At 40.9% G+C, this 26070-nt stretch overlaps 2 protein-coding genes and 2 long non-coding RNA genes across 6 annotated transcripts; 2 read left to right on the top strand and 2 right to left on the bottom strand.

The window, feature by feature from the left end:
• Positions 1 to 355: 355 nt before the first annotated feature.
• On the bottom strand, positions 356 to 3940 carry LOC113352304 (thiamine thiazole synthase 2, chloroplastic-like). The gene is made up of 3 exons (XM_026596143.1): positions 3905 to 3940; positions 887 to 1099; positions 356 to 756 (listed from the first exon to the last, which is right to left on the bottom strand). Exons 1-3 carry the CDS (start codon positions 3938 to 3940, stop codon positions 589 to 591), a joined length of 417 nt encoding a protein of 138 aa, XP_026451928.1. The 3' UTR covers positions 356 to 588.
• A 326-nt stretch (positions 3941 to 4266) lies between these two features.
• LOC113352298 (thiamine thiazole synthase 2, chloroplastic-like) lies at positions 4267 to 5750 on the bottom strand. Its single transcript, XM_026596137.1, has 3 exons — positions 5746 to 5750; positions 4565 to 4787; positions 4267 to 4434 (listed from the first exon to the last, which is right to left on the bottom strand). The coding sequence occupies exons 1-3, from the start codon at positions 5748 to 5750 to the stop codon at positions 4267 to 4269; spliced, it is 396 nt and encodes a 131-aa protein (XP_026451922.1).
• A 547-nt stretch (positions 5751 to 6297) lies between these two features.
• LOC113304489 lies at positions 6298 to 8542 on the top strand. The gene is made up of 3 exons (XR_003338223.1): positions 6298 to 6413; positions 6530 to 6756; positions 7614 to 8542. It is a non-coding gene; the product is annotated as an uncharacterized LOC113304489 (long non-coding RNA).
• Positions 8543 to 8664: 122 nt separating this feature from the next.
• On the top strand, positions 8665 to 12071 carry LOC113304477. Of its 3 annotated transcripts, none has more exons than XR_003338221.1 (4): positions 8665 to 8840; positions 9026 to 9119; positions 9389 to 9492; positions 9854 to 12071. It is a non-coding gene; the product is annotated as an uncharacterized LOC113304477 (long non-coding RNA). The 3 variants fall into 3 exon arrangements; XR_003338222.1 differs by having other exon boundaries at positions 9389 to 10415; positions 11128 to 12071; XR_003338218.1 differs by having other exon boundaries at positions 9389 to 12071.
• Positions 12072 to 26070: the final 13999 nt, after the last annotated feature.

Below are 26070 nucleotides of genomic sequence, written 5' to 3'. Positions count from 1 at the left end.
TTCGTTTAATAGCTATCCTAGCAGGTAACTTGGTAAGGTAACTATGTAATCAGATAAGCCTGCTAGTGCGAAGCATGTTAAAATAACTTGTAATGCCAAGGGACTCCTCCATTCTTACTAGCTCAGCTGAATCCTGATATAACTTCGACTTCCTTTAAGGCAATATACGGCATGCTTTGTGCTAAGTTTTTTTTTCCTTCAAATGCTCAGTTTTTTAGTCCGATCCAAAATATCCGAAAGTGTAATTTTTTTATTCTCCACAAAAAATACAGCCACAAAGGCACAAACCTTAGAAAATGTTACTTGAAAGCTCTGCTTTATATTCAGGCAAGTTGTTATTCCAGAGAAAACAAGATGATAGCGAAGTAAACTAACACCGGCACAAGAAACTTTGAAAACCAAGCAAACCCAAACCACATAAACAACATCCTTCACATAAAAAGGAAAAAAGAAAAAAAAAAAAAAAGAACCATGAACAGCAGACTATTTGATTGATCTCTCTAAACCTACAACATGTTCCGTTCTTTTGTTATTTATGCAATTTAGATGATATTTTTCTTATCATCACCAAATCTCAAAATCACTTTCTTAAGCTTCAGCAGTCTCAGCTGATTCAGCAGCAGCTAGGATCAGCTCTGGTACAATACCTCCCATATCAGTGTAGTTTCCATCAATGACATTAGGTTGTCCCAATGCCTTCAATACCAAATGTGCTGCCTTTTGCCCTGAAATCATCATAGCTCCGAATGTTGGTCCCTGTATTCAACCAATTCCAACAAAATAACAGATTTTAGACACAAATATAACGCATTGATTTATAATGAAATCAACCAAATAAAAGAAAATCTCAAAATATTAAGCAATAAAATGAGAATATTTTTCTTACCATTCTTGGGGCGCCATCAATTTCAGCAACTTCCATACCAGTGACGACCATACCACGGACAATTTCTCTAGTGAGGCTAACAATTGCATCTTCAGCGGTGTTCATGTCGAGAGCTTTCATTCCAGGAACAGAGTCAATTAAACCGATACTCTTCAACCTTTTAACACCAGTAGCACCAAAAGGACCATCATGACCACATGAACTAACAACAATCTGTTGGAGTCTTGCAACAATAGAAGAAACGTCAGATGTATCAAACAATAAATATAAAGAACCGTATTAAACAACTCTACCACGAACAAATTGATGAGGGAAGAATCACAGGTTCAACAAGCTGTCCTTAACACATTAGTTCGCGGGTATACTCTAAAGTAATGCTAAATCCCAACGTGCGAAGATGTGTCCAGGATAAGACTGCCCGATATAACTTGTATTAGCACAATATACAAGTTACCCACTCTTAAACTCAGCAACGGGGATGGAAGTAAAACGCCGCACGAAAATAAAAGCAAGAAGATGAAGAAAAATAGACCTAGAGATAGTCGCTGCTTGTGTGTTTTGGAAAGAGATTTTCGAGTTGTATTTATAGGAAAATTAACTTGCAAATCAAGTTAGATTTAGGTTTTTTCTTATAAAACGAGTTTTGTTTCTTGTAAAACAATTAAACACAAAAAAAGAATTTTTTCCATAAATAAAACTCTTAAATAAATTATTTATCAAGTTAAAAACTTGCAAAAAATAATTTCAAGTAGACATGGACTTGGTGCTTGGTACACGCGCATGGGCATGGGTCGAAACATGTATTTTTCTCCCCACCCGCTCCACCCACATTATTTTACAACATATCCATGAGAACATGGTAATATAGTGGAGCACCTCTTTAGTTTTCCACAATGTGGGACTAAAGGTTCCATTTCATTCACTCAAAAATGAGTGAGTATCCTTAGACCCTTAGGTTATGAGATCAAACCACACCAAAACCATCATTTATTAAATAACTCATTTTCTCCAACAATCCCTCACATGAATGAAATCTCGGTAAAAAAACGAAAAATCAGAGTACGGAAAATACCATTTAGGCAAAGGTGTCCATGAGGTCTTGAACCTTGCTTAGTGAGAAGTTACCGGAACTACTAGATAGACAGTGAACTATGTCTTGAACTGCTAGCGTTTGGTGTAATTCTAATAAAATCCACGCATGATATCCTCCAAGTGTTGCTAAGTTCGTGCCGTTTTGTCCATTTTGTCCCTGGACATATCCTGTTTCTCAAAATGCTTTAGAGAAGCGGCTTCATTCTCATTGGAAGCGACCCACTTCCTCATTCAGATAGGTGATTTCCATCAAGAGTGTTTACTGCTACACCTCACTTCAATCTTAAATTGAAACTATAAAACTCATTAAGACTTAATTAAAAGTCATCCTCCACATGGAGTCACACTATCACATCAACACCATAGGGAAGGGACGGAGAATGAAATTCTCTGATAGTGTTTACCTTTACCCACCATAAATTAGTTGTCTCATTCGAAACCTTGTTATTGGAATCTCCAGTCAGCAAGGTTGAGTATCCTTCATGGAAAGTTTAATTATTTGAGCCTAAGCCCCATCCCCTTCGATGCTTTACTAACTATCTCCTTGGGCAAACCTTTCGTCAAAGGGTCCGCGATATTCTCCTTGGACCTTGTCCAATCTATGGAAATAACGCCTATGGAGATTATTAATTTCAAAGAATCATGTCTTCTACGCATATGTATAGATTTTCCATTGTAGAAGCTATTCTTAGCTCTACCTATTGCAGATTTGCTGTCACAATGTATAGATATAGCTGGCACAGGCCTATGCCAGAGAGGAATATCTTCTAAAAAGTTTCTTAGCCATTCGGCCTCCTCTCCTGCTTTATCTAACGCAATAAACTCCGACTCCATAGTTGAGCGAGCTATACATGTCTGTTTGGAACTCTTCCAAGATACAGACACACCTGCTAGAGTGAATACATATCCACTCGTAGACTTAGACTCCTCTGAGTCTGATATCCAGTTCGCATCGGAAAATCCCTCAAGGACGGCCGGATACCCTTCGTAATTCAAACAAAATGTCATTGTGTACTTCAAGTACTTTAACACTCTATTAAGTGCATCCCAATGTTTCTGCCCTGGATTACAAGTATACCTGCTTAACCTACTCACAGCATAAGCAATGTCTGGTCTCGTACAATTCATCAAATACATCAGACTTCCTATGACTCTCAAGTATTCAAGTTGGTTAACACCTACACCCTTATTCTTCATGAGTTTTCAAGAAGAATCATATGGAGTGCAAACAGGTTTACAGTCAAAATGATTATATTTCTTAAGTATGGATTCAACATAATGAGACTGACTCAGACTATATCCATTAGAAGTTTTTCTAATCTTCATCCCTAATATGACATCAGCGGGGCCTAAGTCTTTCATGTCAAAGTTCTCATTCAACATTTTCTTAGTGGTATTAATAATATCCATGTTTGTACCTAGTATAAGCATATAATCAACATACAAGCATACAATCACACGGGCATCCTTGACAAGTTTAGTATAAACACACTTATCAGATTCATTAATTCTAAAACCACTAGAAATCATCACATGATCAAATTTCTCATGTCACTGTTTAGGTGCTTGTTTCAATCCATACAAAGATTTGTTCAGTTTACAAACCTTCTTCTCACAACCTTTAACTACAAAGCCTTCGGGTTGTTCCATATAAATTTCTTCATCTAATTCACCATTCAAAAACGCTGTATTTACATCCATTTGATGTATCTGTAGGTTATGGACAGAAGCTATAGCAATTAACATCCTAATGGAGCTAATTTTACTTACTGGTGAATATGTATCAAAGAAGTCTATACCTTCTATCTGTTTATAGCCTTTCGCTACCAACCTAGCCTTGTATTTTTCAATAGTTCCATTTATATTACGTTTTCTCTTGAAAATCCATTTACAACCTATGGCCTTAGACCCTGGAGGTAAATCTACAAGTTCAAAAGTATCGTTTTCTTGAATGAAATCCATTTCACTAAGGCACAAACCTTAGAAAATGTTACTTGAAAGATCTACTTTATATTCAGACAAGTTGTTATTCCAGAGAAAACAAGATGATAGCGAAGTAAACTAACACCGGCACAAGAAAATTTGAAAACCAAGCAAACCCAAACCACATAAACAACATCCTTCACATAAAAAGGAAAAAAGAAAAAAAAAAAAAAAAAAAAAAAACAAACCATGAACAACAGACTATTTGATTGATCTCTCTAAATCTACAACATGTTCCGTTCTTTTGTTATTTATGCAATTTAGATGATATTTTTCTTATCATCACCAAATCTCAACATCACTTTTTATGCTTCAGCAATCTCAGCTGATTCAGCAGCAGCTAGGATCAGCTCTGGTACAATACCTCCCATATCAGTGTAGTTTATATCAATGACATTAGGTTGTCCCAATGCCTTCAATGCCAAATGTGCTGCCTTTTTCCCTGAAATCATCATAGCTCCGAATGTTGGTCCCTGTATTCAACCAATTTCAACAAAATATCAGATTTTAGACACAAATATAACACATTGATTTATAATGAAATCAACCAAATAAAAGAAAATCTCAAAATATTAAGCAATAAAATGAGAATATTTTTCTTACCATTCTTGGGGCGCCATTAATTTCAGCAACTTCCATACCAGTGACGATCATACCACGAACAATTTCTCTAGTGAGTCTAACAAATGCATCTTCAGCGGTGTTCATGTCGAGAGCTTTCATTCCAGGAACAGAGTCAATTAAACCGATACTCTTCAACCTTTTAACACCAGTAGCACCAAAAGGACCATCATGACCACATGAACTAACAACAATCTGTTGGAGTCTTGCAACAATAGAAGAAACGTCAGATGTATCAAACAATAAATATAAATAACCGTATCAAACAACTCTACCACGAACAAATTGATGAGGGCAGAATCACAGGTTCAACAAGCTGTCCTTAACACATTAGTTCGCGGGTATACTCTAAAGTAATGCTAAATCCCAACGTGCGAAGATGTGTCCAGGATAAGACTGCCCGATATAACTTGTATTAGCACAATACAAGTTACCCACTCTTAAACTCAGCAACGGGGATGGAAGTAAAACGCCGCACGAAAATAAAAGCAAGAAGATGAAGAAAAGTAGACCCAGAGATGGTCGCTGCTTGTGTGTTTTGAAAAGAGATTTTCGAGTTGTATTTATAGGAAAATTAACTTGCAAATCAAGTTAGGTTTAGGTTTTTTCTTATAAAACGAGTTTTGTTTCTTGTAAAACAATTAAACTTATCCATAAATAAAACTCTTAAATAAATTATTTATCAAGTTAAAAACTTGCAAAAAATAATTTCAAGTAGACACAGACTTGGTGCTTGGTACACGCGCATGGGCATGGGTCGAAACATGTATTTTTCTCCCCACCCGCTCCACCCACATTATTTTACAACATATCCATGAGAACATGGTAATATAGTGGAGCACCTCTTTAGTTTTCCACAATGTGGGACTAAAGGTTCCATTTCATTCACTCAAAAATGAGTGAGTTTCCTTAGACCTTAGGTCATGAGATCAAACCACACCAAGACCAAAAAATCATTTATTAAATAACAAAACCCTCGCTCCTATTGGCTGAAAAACAAGTTAGTCCCCTTATATTTCGTGGCCGTTAATTTTAGATCTAATTGATTTGATCTTATGCTCCAAATTGATCGGTTGTGTTCAATTTTTTTTTTTGTAGAGAATCGACGAAAACCTTGATCTTGATTGGTCGAGATTTTATTAATATTCTTACACCGCGTTTACAACATTTTAATAAAATCCGGACCTTCAGATTTTATTGACAGCCGAGAATATCAATGGGTATAAAAAAGACGAAAATATTAATAGGATTTTTGGAAAATTTGTACGGAAAATCTTTGGAAAACATTTTGTTTCCATATCTTAGCATTTTGTTAATTAATGGAAGATGATAAATTATTTAAAGGAAAGATTCGTACTTAATTATGGAGAAATATTCCGTAATTACGACGACTGTAATATCTTAACTTTTATCGCACTGCCAACAATAGCATATAATATACTTTTTTATGGAAAATAAGTCTTTGTGCTTAAGTATCATGTGTCAAAATTACGAAACACGGATGGTTCATTGGTATCTTACGCCAATTTTAGAGAAAGATTTAAAGATTTTTTTGTTTTTCATATGAATCATCTAAATATACGGGTAAATATATCCAAATTTAAAACTGACCACGTTAACTATATATCCAAATTTTCTTAATATATTCCAAAATTCTATTTTAAAATCTAACTCTATTCTCTCTTTTTCTTTATATTTTCTGCTGTTGTGGTTACTTTTGATTAATTTGTAATTGTTTCGTTGATATTTAGGTTTTCGTTTTGGATTATACTCGAGATTGAAATCAAAACATCAGTAATAATAAATCGAAAGAAATTCCATGACACCATTGGTAATTATTTTATTTTTCTGCCATTCTTCTTTATTTGGTTTGGGTTTAGCTTTGTTTTTTTTGAATGCATGTTATTCATTCTTTTCAGCAGGATTATCATTTTTTTTCTTCTGCAGGTTGATTAATATCTTTAAGGTACTTCATAAATCATTTGGTTTTAGGTTTAGCATCTTCCCATACGCCGATTTTTCTGTAGGAAAAGGATTTAGGAGAGCTGAGTTGAGGGGTTTTACAACCTTTGTTAACATCACTAAAAGTTGGCTTATCAATTAATTATGCACGTTTTTTGTAATTACGCGCATAAATATTATCACTGGACCGTGGGGTTGAAGATAAACCAAAGGTTTGTGCGCAAGGTTCATGTTTCTAATTTCATCTTTTGTGTTTTGTTTATATTTTTAGTTTGTTGCTTTCTCTTGGTTGATCATACCTAATTGGTGCCATAATTGACACAGTAGCAATCAATCTCAAAATTACATTAATTTAGGAGTTACCGTCTGGTTTATGTTGGAATATTTTCAACACCGCTTACCAAAGGGGGGTCCTGGGGGGCATCGCCCCCCAGGCTGTGGTCGACCTGACAGGTCAGGTCGTGGGGGTCCAGGGGAGACCGCCCCTGGTGGGGGTTTCAAGGGGGCAACGCCCCCGGAAGAATTTTTTGAACTGACGGTTTTATTTGGCCGATAAAAGCCTGTTCGAAAATTTCGAATCCAAAAGACACCATTGATGTCTGTTGATGAAGGAACTCGACGTTTCGTGAATAGAAACCTGTTGGCGAATAAAAACCTATTCCCAACAGGTGCAAAACCCTTTATAAATAGCTTCTCCCAGTTTCGTTTAAACATATAAGAAAAATCAATCTGTTTTCTCTGTTTCAAAAAGCATCATCAGAAATCAGAAATCTCTTTGTGTGTTCTTGATTGAATCAAGGGGTACAAACCTTGAATTCAGTTTTCGTTGCAGGGCTTTCATTGTATCCTGAAGGCAATATTTCGCATACCTGTTGTAATCGCCAATTGTTATTGGGAGGGTAGAAATATTTGTCTAAAAGAAATTTATACAAGCCTTGAAAGTTTTGGAGTGCAACACTTTCTTCTCTGATTCATTCATCCTTTGTGAAACCCAATTTTTTCCAACAGTTTATGTGCATCTGATGTGGTTCATTGATGTTTACGTTCCGATGTTTTGCATGCAATGCAGATTATTTGGGGATTATGATTTAATTTATGGAGCTATTTGTTGTCTTGGCTGGGACAAATTCGGAGTCTATGACAGTTTGAGGTAGTTATTCTTCTTTTCTTTATGTATTTTCTTTTCTGTTTTTCTTTTGATTTTGTGAGCTTGTTTTAGGGTTGAGACTAGCACTCAGGTATATATTATTCTACTTTTTATTTGATGGTTTAAGACCCATTGCGGAAGTTGTTAGCGAAATCATACACAAAACCACATGTAGATCAGCTGATGTTGATCGTCTAAAGATATATTAGTTCATTGTCTGGTCAAATCTTAATCAACCAAGTTAAACCTATAAATGCAATTTGTTTTCCATTTTAGTTTTCATGTTGAAATGATGTGTAAATTGTGCCTCAATTACTATATGTGGTCAGCTGGCTGGGTATATCTATGTCGACCGAACAAGCAGTTAAAAACTGGTTGCACTAGTTAGAAAATCACCGATAGATGTTGTGGAAACATCAAATGACCTTTGCTATGAGTTAAAGTTTTTTTTTTCATTTGTATTATTTGGTTATTATTTTTGATTTGCTTATCACCGATAGATGTTGTTAGAACATAAGACATAACTACGCTTCAACTTAAATACAAATGTATAATTATCAGAAGAAAACTGCTGACATGTTGTTATACAATTGTATACCTTAAGTGCTTTCGTGTCTCTACTGACATTGGGTCATCATCTATTTTATATAAACTACTCGCCATTAGACAAACCTATAATTTGCTAACAACATGGGTATACATCAGGGTCAAGAACCAAGTTGTGTAATTACATATTTTGGCCTAAAGATTTACTTCCATGCAATAATTGTCAAGTTTCCACTTTTGGGAGGGGTGTTGTTATTTGGAGTATGACCATGTTTGTTTTATCTTCTACCTGAAACACAACACCAAGGCCTATATTTCAATTATAATGACTGTACTACTTTATGAAATGAAACAACTTTGAGCCCATTCTGTGATCCTTTAATAACTTTGTAGACTCTTGATTCTCTGTGAATGATTTAAGGTTGGGTAAATGAATTCAATAAGCATCTAGATGTGAAAAGGGCATCACTTGGACATGCTTGGACATGTTTGGTAATGGCTCAAAAAATGCAGTTCATCATGGTTGGTACAACCCTGTATGTCCGGATGGTGAGCTTGCTTTTCTCATAGTCGTTGAGCAATCTCCGCCATGGAGATATGAATGTAAGCATCTGGTACCCTTAGGTTACTTGATTAATCTGTTAAACTCATTTACTTAGTCTATTACTCCCACAATTGTGATTTTATTGAATTTTCCTTTCTTCCATACAAATTGCTCATTCTCAAAGGGGTAATTTCTAAGTTTTTGTTTTTGTGTGGCCATATAATGTGATCACTGATGATGTTAGGACTTATGAAGTACCAAAGATGAAGGTGGCTGCTTTGAGGTTTATAGAGACAGCCGATCAGCTTGCTCTAAGAGATCCTCTTGGACAGAATACGGTGAGTCTCTAAAAACTCTAATATCTAGGTGGTGCATCTCACTGCGTATGCGCTCCTGTGATGTCTAATATGAGAAACGATCTTAGATACATCATTGTAAATATGAGAATGACTCAGTCAGTATGCATGTGATAAGTACTTAGATTGAGAGGATCTATAATTTCTCTATGGTTGGCAATGCAGATTCGCTTCAGTTTACGAATATTAGAATGTAGTATGGTTATGATTCTCTAAAAGGTTTATTGCATCTGGAATTCTGTATCTTCCAGATTACGGAAATCATGTTTGAAGGAGACAAAAGCTGAGTTTTTTTGTCGGAAGAAGGATCCCTTTTGCACATTGATGAAGTTGCTTATACATTGAGGAAGACTAGGTGATACTCCAAACTTTCTGGCTGCTACATGCATTTGTCTGCCTATAAACTCTGTTTTTGTGCTAGGCTCGGTCAAGCTTCAAACATGTAATCCTCAATGCAGTGATGAGTTATTAAGTTGCTTGGGATTCTTTGTTCTGAATTGAAAGTTTTGATTTAAGTAGTACTACATTTTAAGATTTAATTACTCGACCCAGTTATAGTTTGGTTTGTTTTTTAGGTGAACCAATTGTCCAGGTGTATGCATAAAAGTAGAATTGAATGAATAGTAGAAAGACTGGTCATGTTTGATAAGTAATACTCATTTTCGCTTTCATTTACATGGTGTCCCATATTTGTCTGATATTTCATTTAAATGCAGGGAGAGAAAGTAATACAAACAGTTAGGTTGGCCCTGGATACTTAAAACAGGTATATGATGTGGTGCATTAGGCATTGGGGTGTGTGTATAACAGATGAAGTATAACTAATAAACAACCCCAGTATGCAGTATGCTGGTCAGGATGGGACAAAATCATGAGAAGAAGACTACAACGGTGTAGATCAAGGTACAAGGAGAATGCTCACAAATAAATCAATGAGTAGGAGTATCCCCAGTTAAGCCCATATCCATCCATTTCTGTCCTTCGGTATATAAACTGGATAAATTGGATTGAGTATTATAGATGATTTCTGTCCTTTGGTTTTCATAGAATTAGTATATACATTGTCTATAAAATGCCAGTCAGTGTTTTCGGTGTTACTCCTTCACCCTATCCAAGTAAGTGGTTTGATATGGCTCAACTGTCTATCTTCAGTTTGAAAAATAGTGTAAAATATTCAGTTTCCAGGCATGAACTCGATTGCTTCGTAGTTGTTTCTTTCAGATGGCTTGGAAAGATTGCGATTGAGACATATGTCTGGCGAATACGTACCCAGCTAAGGTATGCTCAGTTATATTTTGTATATGTATCCTCGAAGATGTGGGCATCTTGGAGTCTTGAACTGGCATGCCTTCTTTTCGACTCTATGTATTGATACTTTAATTATAATTCTATTTATCTTTATCGATCAAAAACAGAAAAAAATTCTAATTCCATTTTTACTTGATACTTTGTTCATATTCTGATTATAATTAGTTTTTTGTTTTGTTTTTTTGTGCCAATGAATAGTTAGGGGTCTGATAATGAAAACAGATTATAATTAAAAATCCTAATGCAGCTAATGCCCACCAGTTGTTTCTGTCCTATACTAAGATAAGGTTTTTAAACCACGGTTCTGTGGCGCAATGGTAGCACATCCGACTCCATGTCAGAAGGTTACGTGTTCGAGTCACGTCAGGTCCAATTGCTGGTATATAACTAAGTGTCTTCGCTGAGATGCACATTAATTGTTTAGTTTGTCATCTGGGTATTCTTTATAGATTCTCACAACGTTGAGAGAAATTGACATAGAAGTTGCCTACTTCTTTCTCCTGCATAACTCATTTCCCGGTCACTTGATTGAATTGGAGATTACAAATTGAAACTTCCCAACCTCCGTCGGATGCTCTTAAAACAATACTTATACTTATGCTTTTATGGGTAGTTTTAATTCTTTCAATATCTCTGCATAATGGCTTCGTTAAAACTGATGTTCTTTTTTTTTTTTTTGCAGGAGTTCTTCACTTCTGATCTAATTCTTTTTCTTTGGCAATACAGACTTGCACGAAAAGGTAATAAGTGGACACAATAGATGACTATAGTCTATAGGCCTAAGCGTATATAAGATCATAGCTAAAGTTTTCAAAACTCAATGGAGTGGTGTCATGTGAACTATTAAGTTGCGTCGAATTCTCTATTTGCAATTGGAAGTTCTGCCGCATTTGGCCAGTTATATTCTGCAGAAGTACCGGAGTTTCATGCCATGTAAGAATAAACTCATAGAAGCTCAGTATGTATTGGGCATTTTGAACACTGGGACAAAATGGAAAGCTTTAAATTTGCGTACCCTGAGAGGTTGTTGGCGCAAAATGCAGCGAAAGGATTAGAAGAAAATCCGGAGAAACACACTTAGTCCATCACCGACTTTCAAAATAGAGTAGGAATCGAATTGCCATTTGATGTTTTGTACGTGCAATACGGGATGGTCCTTCCATCGTGATTTGGATGAAAACGGTAAAGTGAACAATGAAGTTGAAAAGCTTAATGAGGTCATTATCGAAGCAGAACAAGGTGACATCGATGACGACATGCCTCTATTTATCATATTAGATGTAGTTCAAAACCTTTATAGAGTGGCTAACAAAGCAGGAATACAGTTGGAGATGGAGGCTGGAGGGAACTGTTTATTCTTGAACACATTTTTAATAAGCACTTTAGCTCGAGTAGTGCTCAACGATATTGACAATTCCCATCAGATCCGTTACATTTTGCAAAGAGTATATCAGACAATTTAATTCCAATTTATTCTTATTTGTACGTTAGAGCAATTCCAATTTATTCTTATTTGTACTCTTAGCTGGAGGGAACTGTTGCGGTGTTTGTGTTTGTTGTGGTGTTTGTTGTTGTGATCGTTGTTGTGAGGATGCCATATTTGTTAAAGGTGAAATTTTTCTGAAAGATTGAATTGATATGAATAGTTTTGTTTGAAAAGAAAAAGAAAAGTTAGATATGGTATGAAAATTGTGTAATGTTGAAGAAGGTGTGAGTCTAAGTCTGTAGATGAAGTGAATTTATAGGAAAAGAAAAGGAACGATGGTGCCGGGATGTGAAGAGTAGTTGGCGCTCTTAAAAAGAACGCGACGGCATTACCAAAAACTCTAGCGTTCTAACTGAAGACGCGCGTTGAGTGTACAAACGCTGGCGTTCTTCCTTCTGACGCCAGCGTTGGTACCAATGCCGTCGTCCGTCTTTACCACAGACGCGCGCTGGATGTTCCTGAAAAAGCGGGGGATGGTGGATTTTAGTTCAGGGCTAAAATTGTAAAACCAAATTTATACGCTGACATCCTGTAAAGGATAAATCCACTGATAAGTGATGAATACTTCTTCACTTTACTAATTCACCTAGAATGGAGCATGTGGCAACAATCCCAGTATTCTGTGAATTAAATATACAAATTCATCCAGGATGGAGCATGTAGCAACAATCCCATATACCCTGTGAATTTATAGCATTATTAATTAATGCATGATTAGCCTTGTATTTCCTGTGTTGTTCCCGCTGAACTCTCATTATTGGTGCGGCATGACGACTGAGTGTTGCTCTCAACAGAGTAACACGAATCTCCAAGTGTCAATAATGAGGCATGCACGAAATACTCGTACATGCTACAATTCTCGGTGTGTTATACTAGCCCGATTGAGCATACATCTCTCGGTGTGTTATACTAGCCCGATCGAGCATCTAGACTATCCATGTCAGTCTCAGAAATAATCACGACCACGCAAGTTGGCCGCATGATTTAATCAGCCTAGACGATCCTCAGCAGGAGCAGGCTACCACCTTAATGACCACCAGCGGGCCCGTTTATGCTCTGGTCGGTCGAACGCATGTCATGCCTCCAAAACAGTCACCAAATGCAAGCCTGGAAAAGGATGGTCGAACTGGTGAAACCGTTTTGGAGAAGGTTCGCACGAACAAAGGCCGCCAATATCGGTCTCAAAATAGTCACGACCATCCAACTTCATCGGCATGTTTGGACGGCGTGGATCATCCCATGACCGGTTAGACAAGCGTTGTCCTGCACAACGACGAGCCCACTCTTTCCTTACCTGACGACTTTCTCACGACCTAGCCAGGGAGGAGCGAACGCTTGCTCAAAGTTCGGTCGGCGTGATGCTTTAAAGGTCGCAGGAAATTCCACTAAGGGTCTTAAAACCATCTAACTTCACCGGCATGTTTGGATGGCTTAGATCAGACCCATAGCCATCAGACAGGTATTGGCATATTCACCACCGGCCCAATGTGGGCCCCACATGGTCGGCCACTCCAGACAAGGAGCATAACTTGCAAATTCGTCCAGCCAAAGTAGCATGCACACGAAACCCTAATTAGGGTCTGCGGCATATCACATGTGTCGCAAATCAGTCACGACCATCCATCTTCGCATGCATAGATGGAGGGTGTAGATGTAGATTCAAAAGGTCTCAAGCATGTCAATACAGTCACAGTGGGCCCGACTACGTGCTTGACCAATCGGCCAAGGCCGACCATGGCTAGACGCCTCGATTCGTGCGCCCAAACTAGGCATGGTCGCGCGGTTTCCAATTGCAAACCGATCTCGACCACTCAACTTTGTCGGAAAAATTGAGTGGCTTAGATCACATCTCCAATGGGTCAGTAAGGTACGGACGTGTACACCGGCAAGACGTCTACACGCATGCCCGGTTGGTCTTGCCAAAAACATATCCCATGCATGGATTCGACCAAGCCGAAAGTAGGTTCTTTCGCACCTCCTAAACCCTAATCCGACGGTCGCATATGTGGGTCGCAAGTCATCTCGTCCATCCAACTTCGCCATCTTGGACGGATAGCCTAAGAACGGAGTTAGGAGACCAATGAAGCATCACCATGATCACCTTTTGCCACTCTTCCACATAGAGTGATCGGTTAAAGCGTAGCTTTCCCATGCAACCTCCAAACGATCACTCGAAGATGGCTGAACGTGATGCTATTTCAAGACGCTCAATCCGCGACTTACTCCGTTAAGCTTAAAACAGCGATGCTTTGTACATGCTGAATATATTCGATGCATTACATGCATAGAAAACACACGATATTTCATAAATATTGACTTCCTAAATAACTTAGTTATTTAATCTAGCATCAGATGCTACTTTCTGTGGGTCCCACGATCCACACATTCGAGACATCAAACATGTCACAAACTGGGGGATACATACTGGGGTATTGGTCTGGAGGTTTACAACGTGCAGCGTGCAACTCTCCATCACAAGAATGTGTTAGGAAGACATGGACGGTTAGTGATGATGGGAGAAGTGGGCAAGACTGGTCGTGTGGCATTAACGCACGACTCCACAACTCCATCACTCCACTTCCTCCACTTCCAACGAGAGACGAGGGTTAGACTCAATGACTTGTATAAATAGGTTATCCTGCCTATTTCCACAAGACAAGAGATGAAACAGAAATCAAGTGTGGATACAACGTATTCCAACACCAGAACTGATAGCTTACATTCTGCAAGCCAGTTCAGCTTTCTGATACAAGTCATACATAGCCAACATCTTCACAATCTCAACACCTTCTTCGCTTCCCTCCCTAAGATCAACCCCATCTCCTTCACTTTGTGACTGAAGCAAGTCTGGAACGGCCATTTCTTGGTTTAGGCCAGAATTGTACAGATTGATTTCTCGAATCAAAAGCACTCCCGTGCAGTGTATTTGTTTAGGGTTTATATTCATTTCTCATCCACACACCCCAAATTACCAAAACCGACAGAAATAGTTTTCACCCATAAACAATTGGCGACCACAGTGGGAGATTAATCTCTCGGTTGTGAAGTCAATTCCTTCAAAATCTGATTCAATTTTGTCAATTTCGAAAAGGATAGAACTCAGGTCCAATTCAATCATCAATCCATTTCAAGATGGTATAACTTAGGTCTGGATCAGCAATCAATTATGAGGGAGCTAGTATGGATAACACTCTCGGTATCGATGTACCTGTCAGTGGAGCTACTGTTATCAATACATCCCGTGGATTTTTCTCTTCTACCACCAACGTCAGTGGAGCAGGATATATTCCAGTAAGTGTAACGCCTCCTATCACCAGAGCCAGAGCAGCCGCGAATACCGACATCTCCTCAATCGGCATTCACCAGAGCAGTAACTTCCACTCCTTCATAAGGACGAGGAGCTGGAGGATCAAGAGGAGAACCATCTCCCATTACCATCACAGATTTGATGGAGAGGCAGGAAGTTCTTGCTAAGACTCAAACGGATATGGCATCAACTAGGAAAGAGGTACTCACTTTCCTCAAAACTTTAACTGAACGATTACCACAAGATCCACGGCAACCCCTGGAGCCAACAAGGGATGCCTTCGATACACTCGGAATAGGCGTTTCCACTCGGACCACATGAATGAAGAAACTCGTGTTGCTCCTGAACGCCCAAGGTAAAGGGACCAACCATACAACTTCATCATGCGTGAAAACCTGGAACGACTCCTCCAAAACCGAGGCAAAGGAAATCTGATGGACGTGCACCAGCATCAACCGTCGTACCCTCAAGATGTGCAGCGAATTCCTCTTCCAAGAGGATACATCTCTCCTCAGTTCTCCCTCTACGATGGTACTGGTAACGCTCGTGAACACATCTCTTGATTTTTGGAATCCTTGGGGGAGCATGAATACAATCATGTTCTCCGCCTAAAAGAGTTCTCGAAGTCACTTACGGGAAGGGTGTACAACTGGTACAACAACATCGCACCTAACAACATATCCAAATGGGGCGAGATGGACAGTTATTTCTACATAAAGTATTTCTTCGTATCCGAGAAGATCACCTTTTCAGATCTAGGGAGAGTCTCTCAGCGGAACAACGAGCATCCGAACGACTTCGTTAAGAGGTTCAGAACTCAGGCACTAGATTGTCATGATCCGAAAGTCACTGAACGTCAGTTGGTGGAGCTGTGCATTAACGGGATGGTACCCATATACCGCGCTTTATTAGAGAATCTGGGATTCCATACGTTTTCCGAACTCCATTAAGCTGCCAAGCGTTCAGCCACAACCGCCCCAGCGTTGCTGGAAAAAACCAGGGTTATTCGAAACGAAGATTCACGTGAGAGTCGAGGAAACAGTCGTCTCATCAATAAGCAATATAACACTGGTCCTTCTGTAAGCGTGGTGTGCGAAGGAGGAAAAACGAAAGCTTCAGCAACGGAACAACAACCCAAGCGTGCGGCTCCGGCACACACGACTTCATATCGAAAGGGAACGAGCAAGACTCCTGCACAAGACTTTGAAGATACAGGATTCCAATTCCCCATGAATGAAGTAATGGAACTCCTGAAAGCATGGATTAAAGACGATGCTATCAAGCTGCCTCCAATCAAACTCCCGCCGACATGGCAGACCCCAAGTACTGCCGCTACCATAGGTTTGTCCATCATCCGACCAAGGACTGCAACAGGCTGAAACAAATCTTCAGAGAAAAGATAAATGCATGAGAGCTCCAGTTGGGGAATGAAGGTGTTCATAGAGATCCTATTCCTATCAGGAACTGCATGATTTCCGGAGACTCTGTTCGCAAGACTGTACAATCTATGATGGAGTATTTGTGTGAAATTTTATATTTCTCCAAGGCGCAGCGTCAAGACATATTTGCAGCCCTCAACCGCATTGTATCAGGCAGGCGTTTGTATCCAGAAAAGGAAGCAGTCTCGAAACCTCAATCTTTCCTGGAAGATGCGAGCAAGGGAAACTGGGGACTCTTAACCGTCACTCGTTTGAAGGATGTCTAGTTCGACAACACATTGATTGATATAGCCTCTGAATTCAACATCATCACTGTCAAAACCTTGAAGGCGACAAGGGTTTTGAAGCAGGAAGCTACTCGCATCCCAACCGTGATTAAGAATCCAAAAGGAGAGCTTGGAGATGCCTATGGATACATCGATCTTGAAGTTAAATTGGGTGATGCCCTGACGCAAGCAAAGTTCTACATAGTCAAAGAACATCCCAATTACGACATGGTCCTAGGACACTCTTAGATACACGACAACAAGGCAACACTGGGAGTTTGTCCTCTACCGGCTACGATACCCGAAAGGATCTCCAACAAACCATCTGGACCGCATCTTCATCTTGCCAATGTGACATAACTTCCTCGAGAGAGCCCATCAGCGTACATTAAAAGGTTCTGAGCTCAAGTAAGTCTCATCACGCAACCCTTTTTGCAACCAATCACTCCTCACTATGATAAGTCCTGAGGACTCGCTCCAACCAACAACCCAACCCCCGCTAGGAGATGTGAATTGGAGGTCGGTCCCTTCAAGCGTTTTATCAGGAGCTTAAAAGCTGTCTCGATCAAAGACGACAAGGCCAAGGACCAGGTATCTGTATAACACCCAAACCCATTTGGAATTGGAGATCTGGTGATGAAGAAGACTGCATTCAAAGTCGGGAGCATGAAGGTAAAAGTGACCACTCCACCTGACTCACCCACCGAAAGGGAGGGTAAACCATACCTAGTAGCAGATGTTATCCTAGGCGGCTACTGCAAGCTCATCAACGCTGACAAACTAGAAGGCGTAACAGTTCACTTGCGATGGCTCAAACCCTACCGTACTTAAGACGTTGTGCTACCACGTTCCAGCGTCCTCCATACTTGAAACGCCTGTGTTATTTGTTCCAGCATTCCCCTTAGCGTTTCTTCCACAATTTCCTTTTCATGCCGCATTTGTAATTCCTCCAGAAAATGATTGCAATACTTGCATTCATAATTATGGTTTTAATTTTCAAATTAATCGAAATATTTTCCATCTAGGAGTTTTTTTACCCCTAAAGAAAGAAACAAAGTCCTGAGTCAGCCTAAATCATCATTACCCACTAGAGCAGGCCTGGAAGGAAACTCTAAACAAACATTTTTGTATTTCCTGGAAGATATTGGGAAAGAGAATATGTGCGGAAGAAGGAAGATGTTTCGGGCCATTTACCCCAGCAAGACCAGGGAGATCTCGAGTCAGGAGCATAGACAGGTTTGTGGTGTTTCATTATGGCATTCTCTTTTTCATTGCAAGAACAACATGTGATCACATCCGATATATGGAAGATTTACATCAAAAAACAATGTGAAACCCTTATTCAATCAATCAAGCAAAAAGGACCTTAAACTCAGCCGCCACTGAGTGCAAGGAAAATGTTCACAAATTACGAGAAAAAAGCTCAGAAAAGAAGAAAAGAGAAAGAACATGCATATTTAGTCGTCAAGAAGATTGGTTGTGTCTCCACCGCCACTGGAGCCTGCCTCAACACCATCACCATCGTGAGCCGCTACTGCTTCTTCCTCTGGATCTGCCTTAGCTTCCACTTCGGATATTTCTACAGCAACGCTATCCGCCTCAACATTATCAGCAGAAACAGCTTCCACATCTTCCTCAAAAGCCACGGCAGCGTTGGGAATTCTGTTGGTCACTTTCAAATGCTCAGGTTTGTCTGTGTCAGAATCTAGGATTATCACGCTATCGTGGATTGGATAATCACACTTATCTTTACCAAGAGGCCTTTTGTGTTCAACCCTCCGCCTCTTTAACCGTGCTGCAAACATCTCATCTCTTGCGCTCGCTGGTACTCGCAACGCTTCATCGTGCCTCCATTGCTCCTCCATGTTGATCGCAGCTTAAAGGGCACAGATACGTCCCCTGGAAATACACAGGTGCATAATGGACATCCCCTGTATAGCATGACCGACTTCGCGGAGTGGGAGATCGATCTTAGCCATTACCTCCTCATGTGCACCAGCCTCCTTAGGCTTGTCGACTTCAAAACTTTTTTCTGGAGAAGTTACAGAGTGATCATCACCAACCGCTTCCATGATAAACTGCGAAGGAGAAGAAGTTATGGTTACCAAAAAAAAATCATCATCGTCAGTCAATCAGAAGATCGGATAAGCGCGGAGCGGTACCTGGAATATAAAAGAAAAGGAGTCTTCTATAGGAGGCGTCCTTAGAATTTTGTTTATATTTCACGAGCTAACAGAATCCCAGGGATAAAAGGATTCATCACTTGTCACCTATAAAGGCTGTTAATTCGGGATAGTAATCAACAATGTTTACCGAATATATTTGAGAGAATTCGTCGTATAATGGAAGGGAGCGTACCCAGTCCAAGAAACGGTCCAAGCTCTGTCCAGACATATATGGAGGAAACCCAAGGGAACCAGAGCGGCTCGCCTGACCAAGTCATGCTTCCTACACAACCTTAATCAGGTTTGACCAGCTCCAGGACAACACCTGGAAATTTCTATGCGGTAAATATGTATTTACTTTAGATTGGTCATTTCAGTATACAAATTTGTCACCATCTCATGCCCACCCCACAATAGTGTAACCATTATGCGCTAGGCAGGGGAGATAATGTTGATGGTGGATTTTAGTTCAGGGCTAAAATTGTAAAACCAAATTTATACACTGACATCCTGTTGTTTATGGGTGAAAACTATTTCTGCCGGTTTTGGTAATTTTGGGGTGTGTGGATGAGAAATGAGTTTAAACCCTAAACAAATGCACTGCACGGGAATGCTTTTGATTCGATAAATCAATCTGTACAACTCTGGCCTAAACCAAGAAATGGTCGTTCCATACTTGCTTCGGTCACAAAGTGAAGGAGATGGGGTTGATCTTAGGGAGGGAAGCGAAGAATGTGTTGAGATTGTGAAGATGTTGGCTTTGTATGACTAGTATCAGAAAGCTGAACTGTCTTGCAGAATGTAAGCTATCAGTTCTGGTGTTTGAATATGGTTGTATCAACACTTGCTTCTGTTGTCTTGTCTTGTTTGAAAATAGGGAGGAGAACCTATTTATACAAGTCATTGAGCCTAACTCACGTCTCTCATGGGAAGTGAAAAAATGGAGTGATGGAGTAGTGGAGTTGTGTGTGTTAGTGTTACACGATCAGTCTTTCCCACTTCTCCCATCATCACTATCCGTCCATGACCTCCTAGCACGTTCTTGTGATGACGCGTTATGCACTGCACGCTGTAAACCGACAGACCAATACCCCAGTATGTATCCCCTAGTTTTTGACATGATTGATGTCTCGAGTGTGTGGATCGTGGGACCCACAGAAAGCAACATGTGATGCTAGATTAAATAACTAAGTTATTTAGGAAGTCGATACTTGTGAAGTATCGTGTGTATTCTACGCAAGTAATGCATCGAATATACTCAGCATATATGAAGCATCGCTGTTTGAGCGTCTTAAAATAGCTTCATGTCCAGCCTACTTCATGTGATGGTTTGGAGGCTGCGCAAGCAAGTCCTGACTTGGCCGACCACATGGTGTGGTAGAGTGGCGGATGATAATCACCACGACACCTCATTGACCAGTAAACTCCTGACCAGGATTGTATAACCAAGCAAGTGAAGTTGAACGGACGAGATGATCTTTGAGACACTCATCTGCGACCGTTAGTGGAATTAGGGTTTATGAAGAGGTGCGCAAGCATCACTCTTCAGCTTGATCAAAACCAAGCTTGGGACACATTTTGGCAGGGCCGATCATGCATGCGTGTAGACGGCATGCCGATGTAGGCGCCCATACCTCATTGTCTCGTGAAAGTGTGATCTAAGCCACTCAATTTTTCCGGAGAAGTTGAGTGGTTGAGATCGATTTGCGACACAAATCCGGTGCCGCAAAAGCCGCGCGTCAATCCAACTTCGGGCGCGCGTTTCGAGACGACCAAGCTTGGTCGGTTTTGGCCGATTAGTCTGGTATACAGACGGAGGGCTGGTGTACACATCCATACCTTAATACCCCATAAAAACGTGATCTGAGCCACTCAATTTGTCCGGCAAAGTTGAGTGGTCGAGATTATTGCAATTGGGAGGTGTGACCACGCCTAGTTTGGGCGTGCGAATCGAGACGACCAGGCATGATATGCTTTGGACGATTGGGTGTGGAGATTTGTGGGACCACAATGATCGTGTTGATACTCACTGGACCTGCTTAATCGACTCCTAGACCCTTCGTTCGATTAGGTGAAAATGAACGCTCGTGATCGAAAACTCTAATTAGGGTTCTTCCAGCCGTGCGTCATGCCTTGTTTGGACGCACGAATTGGGACGACCATTCATGTTTGGTCCTGACCGATCGGTCATGTATGTAGGAGGGCCCACGGTGTTTTTGTTGACATGCTCTGGGCCCTTTTAATCTACATCTACACCCTCCATCTATGCCTGCGAAGATGGATGGTTGAGACTGATTTGCGACACATGTAATGTGCTGCAAACACTAATTTAGGGTTTCTCGTCCGTGCTGCTTTGGCTGGACGTATTGGCAAGCCATGCTACCCTTTTGGGGAGTCCGACCATACGGGGTCCACATTGGTCCGGTGTTGAACATTTCAATACCTGCTTGAGGGTTATGGATTCGATCTAAGCCATTCAATCATGCTGGTGAAGTTGGATGGTCGTGATCATTTCTGAGACTGATACGGACAGTCCAGATGCTCGATCGGGATAGTATAACACTCCGGGAGTTATAGCATGTACGGGTATTTCGTACATGCCTCCTTATTTAATGCTTGGAGATTCGTGTTGCTCTGCTGAGAGCAACACTCAGTCGTCATGCCGCACCAATAATGATAAGAGTGAAGCGGTACAGGAAATACAAGGATGGTCATGCATTAATTGATAATGCTATAAGTTTTCAATGGAGAAGTATTCTCTATTTTATCAGGGGCTTTATCCTTTGCAGGATGTTAGCGCATAGTTTCGGCTTTTACAATTTTAGCCTTAAACGAAAATCCACCATCAACATTAAGTCCCCTGCCTAGCACGTAATGGTTACACTATTGTGGGGTAGGCATGAGATGGTGACGATTTTGTATGCTGAAACAATTAAGCTAAAGTAAAGTAAATATGTATTTACCGCATAGATCGTCAGGTGATGTCCTGGAAGTCTTGATTAGGGTCATAAAGGAGGCAGGACTTGGTCAGGCGAGTCGCTTTTGGTTTCCTCCATGTACATCTGACAGAGCTTGGCCCACTTCTTGAACTGGGTGTACTCTCCTCCATTGCACGGCAGCTTTTCCCAGATATATCCGATAAGCCTCGTTGATCATTATCCCGAATCAGTAGCCTTCATAGGTGGCCAGTAAAGACTTATTTTCTCCTGGGATTCTGTTGACTTGCAAGATATATATTCCAAGGATTCTTCTCATCCATAGTCGTATATCCAGGTATTTCTCCGCACTTATGTGATCTTATGATTGATTGATGATGATATACACATTTTTTATGTGCTCATAACTTCTTCTTCTTTGAAGCTTATCATGGAAGCGGTGGGCGATGACCATTCTGTAACTTCTCCAGAAAAAAGTTTCGAAGTCGACAAGCCCGGAGCTGATGCGCACGAAGAAGTAATGGCTAAAATCGATCTCCCACTTCGCGAAGTCGGTCGTTCTATACAGGGGATGTCCATTCTGCACCTGCGTATTGTCAGGGGACGTATCTGTGCCTTGTCAGCTGCAATCAACATGGAGGAGCAATGGAGGCGTGATGAAGCGTTGCAAGCCTCAGTGAGCGCAAGGGCAGAGAGGTTTGCAGCACGGTTAAAGAGGCGGAGGGTTGAGCACAAATGACCTCTTGGTGAAGATAAATGTGATTATCCAATCCACGATGGTGTGATAATCCTTGATTCTGACACAGATGAATCTGAGCGTCTGAAAGCAGTCAATACAATCCCTAACGTTATTGGGGCCTTTGAGGAAGACATGGAAGTTGTTCCTGCTAAGGATGTTGGGGTGGAGAGTGCTGCTGTAGAAACATATGAAGCGGAAGCTGAGGCAGATCCGAAGTAAGAAGCAGTAACGGCTCACGATGGTGATGGCGTTGAAGCAGGACCTAGTAGTAGTGCTGACGCGGTCGATCTTGTTGACGGCTAGGATTTTATTTTTCTTTCTCTTTAAATACATTCCCGTAATTCATAAACATCTTTCTTGTACTCAGTGGCGGTTGAGTCTAGGATCTTTTGTTTGCTTTCTTGAATAAAGGTTTTTATGTTATAATCCTTTGTTAAGATTACATCTGAACCTTTTCAGGCGCAATGGTGTGCCTTCATATGTATGTGATTCTTTATGATAAAAGAAATAATGTCATAATGGAATACCACGGACCTGCACGTGCTCCTGACGTGAGATCTCCCTGGTCTTGCTGGGTGAATGGCTCAAAACATCTTCCTTTTCCGCACATATTCTATTTCCTTGACTTCTTACGAAATGTTTGCTTAGGGTTTCCTTCTCTGTTTTGCTCTAATGGGTTTAGGCTGACTTAGGACTTTGTGTCTTCCTTTAGGGGCAAAGAAGTTCTTGGATGGAAATAATACTTCAATCAATTTGAAATTTGAAATTGAAAATTGAAACCCTAATTATGAATGCAAGTATTGCAATCATTTTATGGAGGAATTACAAATATGACATGAGAAGGTAATTGTAAAAAGACACGCTGGAGAAAACAGCACAGCGTTTTAAAGTGTGGAGGACGCTGGAAAGTGGCAGCACAGCGTCTTAAGTACGGTAGGTTTCGAGAAATCGCGAGTGAATCGTTACGCCTTCCAGTTTTTCAGCGTTGATGAGCTTGCAGTAGCCTCCTAGGATAACGTCTGCTACCAGGTATGGTTCATCCTCTCTTTCAGTGGGTGAGCCAGGTGGATTGGTTACTTTCACCGTCATGCTCCCAACCTTGAATGTAGTCGTCTTCGTCACCAGATCTCCAATTCCAAATGGGTTTGGTCGTGCAGATTCCTGGACCTTGGCTTTATCGTCTTTGACCGAGAAAGCCTCTAAGTTCTTGATAAAATGCTTGAGGGGCCCGACTTCCCATTCACATCTCTTAGACGGAGTTGGTTTGTTAGACGGAACCAATCCCCAGTGATTGTCAAAGTGAGGAGTGATTGGTTGCAAAAAGGATTGTGTGATGAGACTTACTTGGGCTCGGAACCTTTTAATGTACGCTGACGGGCTCTGTCCAGGAAGTTGTATCACGTTGGCAAGTTGTAGGTGGTGCGGCAACAGACAGTCCCCAGGTCCAGAAGGCTTGTTGGATATCCTTTCGGGTACCGAAGCCGGTAGAGGACAAACTTCCAGTGTTGCCTTGTTGCGTGTATCCAAGAGTATCCTAGGATCATGTCGTAATTAGGATGCTCCTTGACTATGTAGAACTTTGCTTGCGTTAGGAAGTCACCTAATTTAACTTCAAGATTGATGTATCCATATGCGCCTCCAAGTTCTCCTTCTGGAGTCTTAATAACAGTTGGGTTGTGAGTAGCTTCCTGCTTTGAAATCTTTGCTGCTTTCAAGGTCTGGAGAGTGATGATGTTGAATTCAGAGGCCGTATCGATCAATGTGCTATCGAACTCGACATCCCTTAAACGAGAAACGGTTAAGAGTCCCAGTTTCCCTGGATTGCATCTTCCAGTAAGGACTGAGGTTTCGAGACCGCTTCCTTTTCCAGATACAAGCGCCTGCCTGAGACAACGCGGTTGAGGGCTGCAAATATTTCCTGACGCTGTGCTTTGGAGAAGTACAAGATCTCGCACAAATGTTCCATCATAGATTGTACAGTCTTGCGAACAGAAACCTCGGAAATCATGCAGTTCCTGACAGGGAGAGGATCTCTATGAACACCTTCGTTCCCAATATGGAGTTCTCCTGCCTCTATCTTTTCTTTGAAGATTTTCTTCAGTCTGTTGCAGTCTTTATCGGATGATGGACAAACCTATGGTAGCGGCAGTACTTGGGATCCGCTATATCTTTCTCGGTTGGCGGGCGTCTGATAGGAGGTAGCTTGATAGCGTCGTATTGAATCCATGCCTCCAAGAGTTCTATCACTTCATTCATGGGGAATGTGAAGCCTGCATCTTCGGTGTCTTGTGCAGGAGTCTTTCCTAATCCTTTTTGAGACGAGGTCGTCTGTGCCGGAGCCTCACGCTTGGGTTGTCGTTCTGTTGCTGAAGCTTTCCTTTTTCCTCCTTCGTCTACCACGCTCACAGAAGGACCAGTGTTGTATTGTTTTTTGGTGAGGCGTCTGCTTTCTCGACTCTCACGTAGGTATTCGTTTCGAACAACCCTGTTCTCTCTAGTAACGCTGGGGCAGTTGTGGCTGAACGCTTGGCAGCTTCATGGAGTTCGGAGAACGTCTGAAAGCCCAGATTCTCCAGTAGGGCCCGGTATATAGGTATCATCCCGTTGATGCAAAGCTCCACCAACTGTCGTTCAGTGATATTCGGATCATGACAATCTAGTGCTTGAGTTCTGAACCTTTTAAAGAAATCGTTCGGATGTTCGTTGTTCCGCTGAGAGATTCTCCCCAGGTCTGAAAAGGTGATCTGCTCGGACACGAAGAAGTACTTTTTATAGAAAGCACTGACCATCCCGTCCTAATTGGATATGTTGTTAGGCGCGATGTTGTTGTACCAGGTGTACGCCCTTCCCGTAAGTGACTTCGAGAATTATTTCAGGCGGAGAACACGATTGTATTCATGTTCTCCTAATGATTCCAAAAATCGAGAGATGTGTTCATGAGCATTACCAGTACCATCATAGAGAGAGAACTGAGGATAGGTATATCCTCTTGGGATAGGAATTCGTTGTACATCTTGAGGCTACGGCGGATGATGTTGGTACACCTCTATCATGCTTCCTTTGTCTCGGTTTTGGAGAAGTCGTTCAAGGTCTTCACGTGTGATGAAGTTGGGAGACCGGTCCATCTCCTTTGGGCGTTCAGGAACAACACGAGTTTCTTCATTCATGTGGGTATGAGTGGAAACGCATGTTCTGGGCGTGAAGGCATCCCTTGTTGGCTCCAGGGGTTGCCGTGAGTCTTGTAGCAATCGTTCAGTTAAGGTTTTGAGGAAAGTGAGTACCTCTGT

This window comes from Papaver somniferum, chromosome 1, assembly GCF_003573695.1.
Source record: "Papaver somniferum cultivar HN1 chromosome 1, ASM357369v1, whole genome shotgun sequence".
NCBI classification, from domain to species: domain Eukaryota; kingdom Viridiplantae; phylum Streptophyta; class Magnoliopsida; order Ranunculales; family Papaveraceae; genus Papaver; species Papaver somniferum.
The sequence above is the reverse complement of the archived record's forward strand: the minus strand, read 5'-3'. Positions and strand labels throughout refer to the sequence as shown.

Bases quoted from the DNA above. Each gene is read 5' to 3' on its own strand.
- LOC113352304 (XM_026596143.1), bottom strand. From the start codon at position 3,940: ATGGATTTCATTCAAGAAAACGATACTTTTGAACTT. The intron at 1,100-3,904 runs GTAGATTTACCT...AGACTCCAACAG, and splicing joins AAAACGATACTTTTGAACTT to ATTGTTGTTAGTTCATGTGG. The intron at 757-886 runs GTAAGAAAAATA...GGTTGAATACAG, and splicing joins TTGATGGCGCCCCAAGAATG to GGACCAACATTCGGAGCTAT.
- LOC113352298 (XM_026596137.1), bottom strand. The intron at 4,435-4,564 runs GTAAGAAAAATA...GGTTGAATACAG, and splicing joins TTAATGGCGCCCCAAGAATG to GGACCAACATTCGGAGCTAT.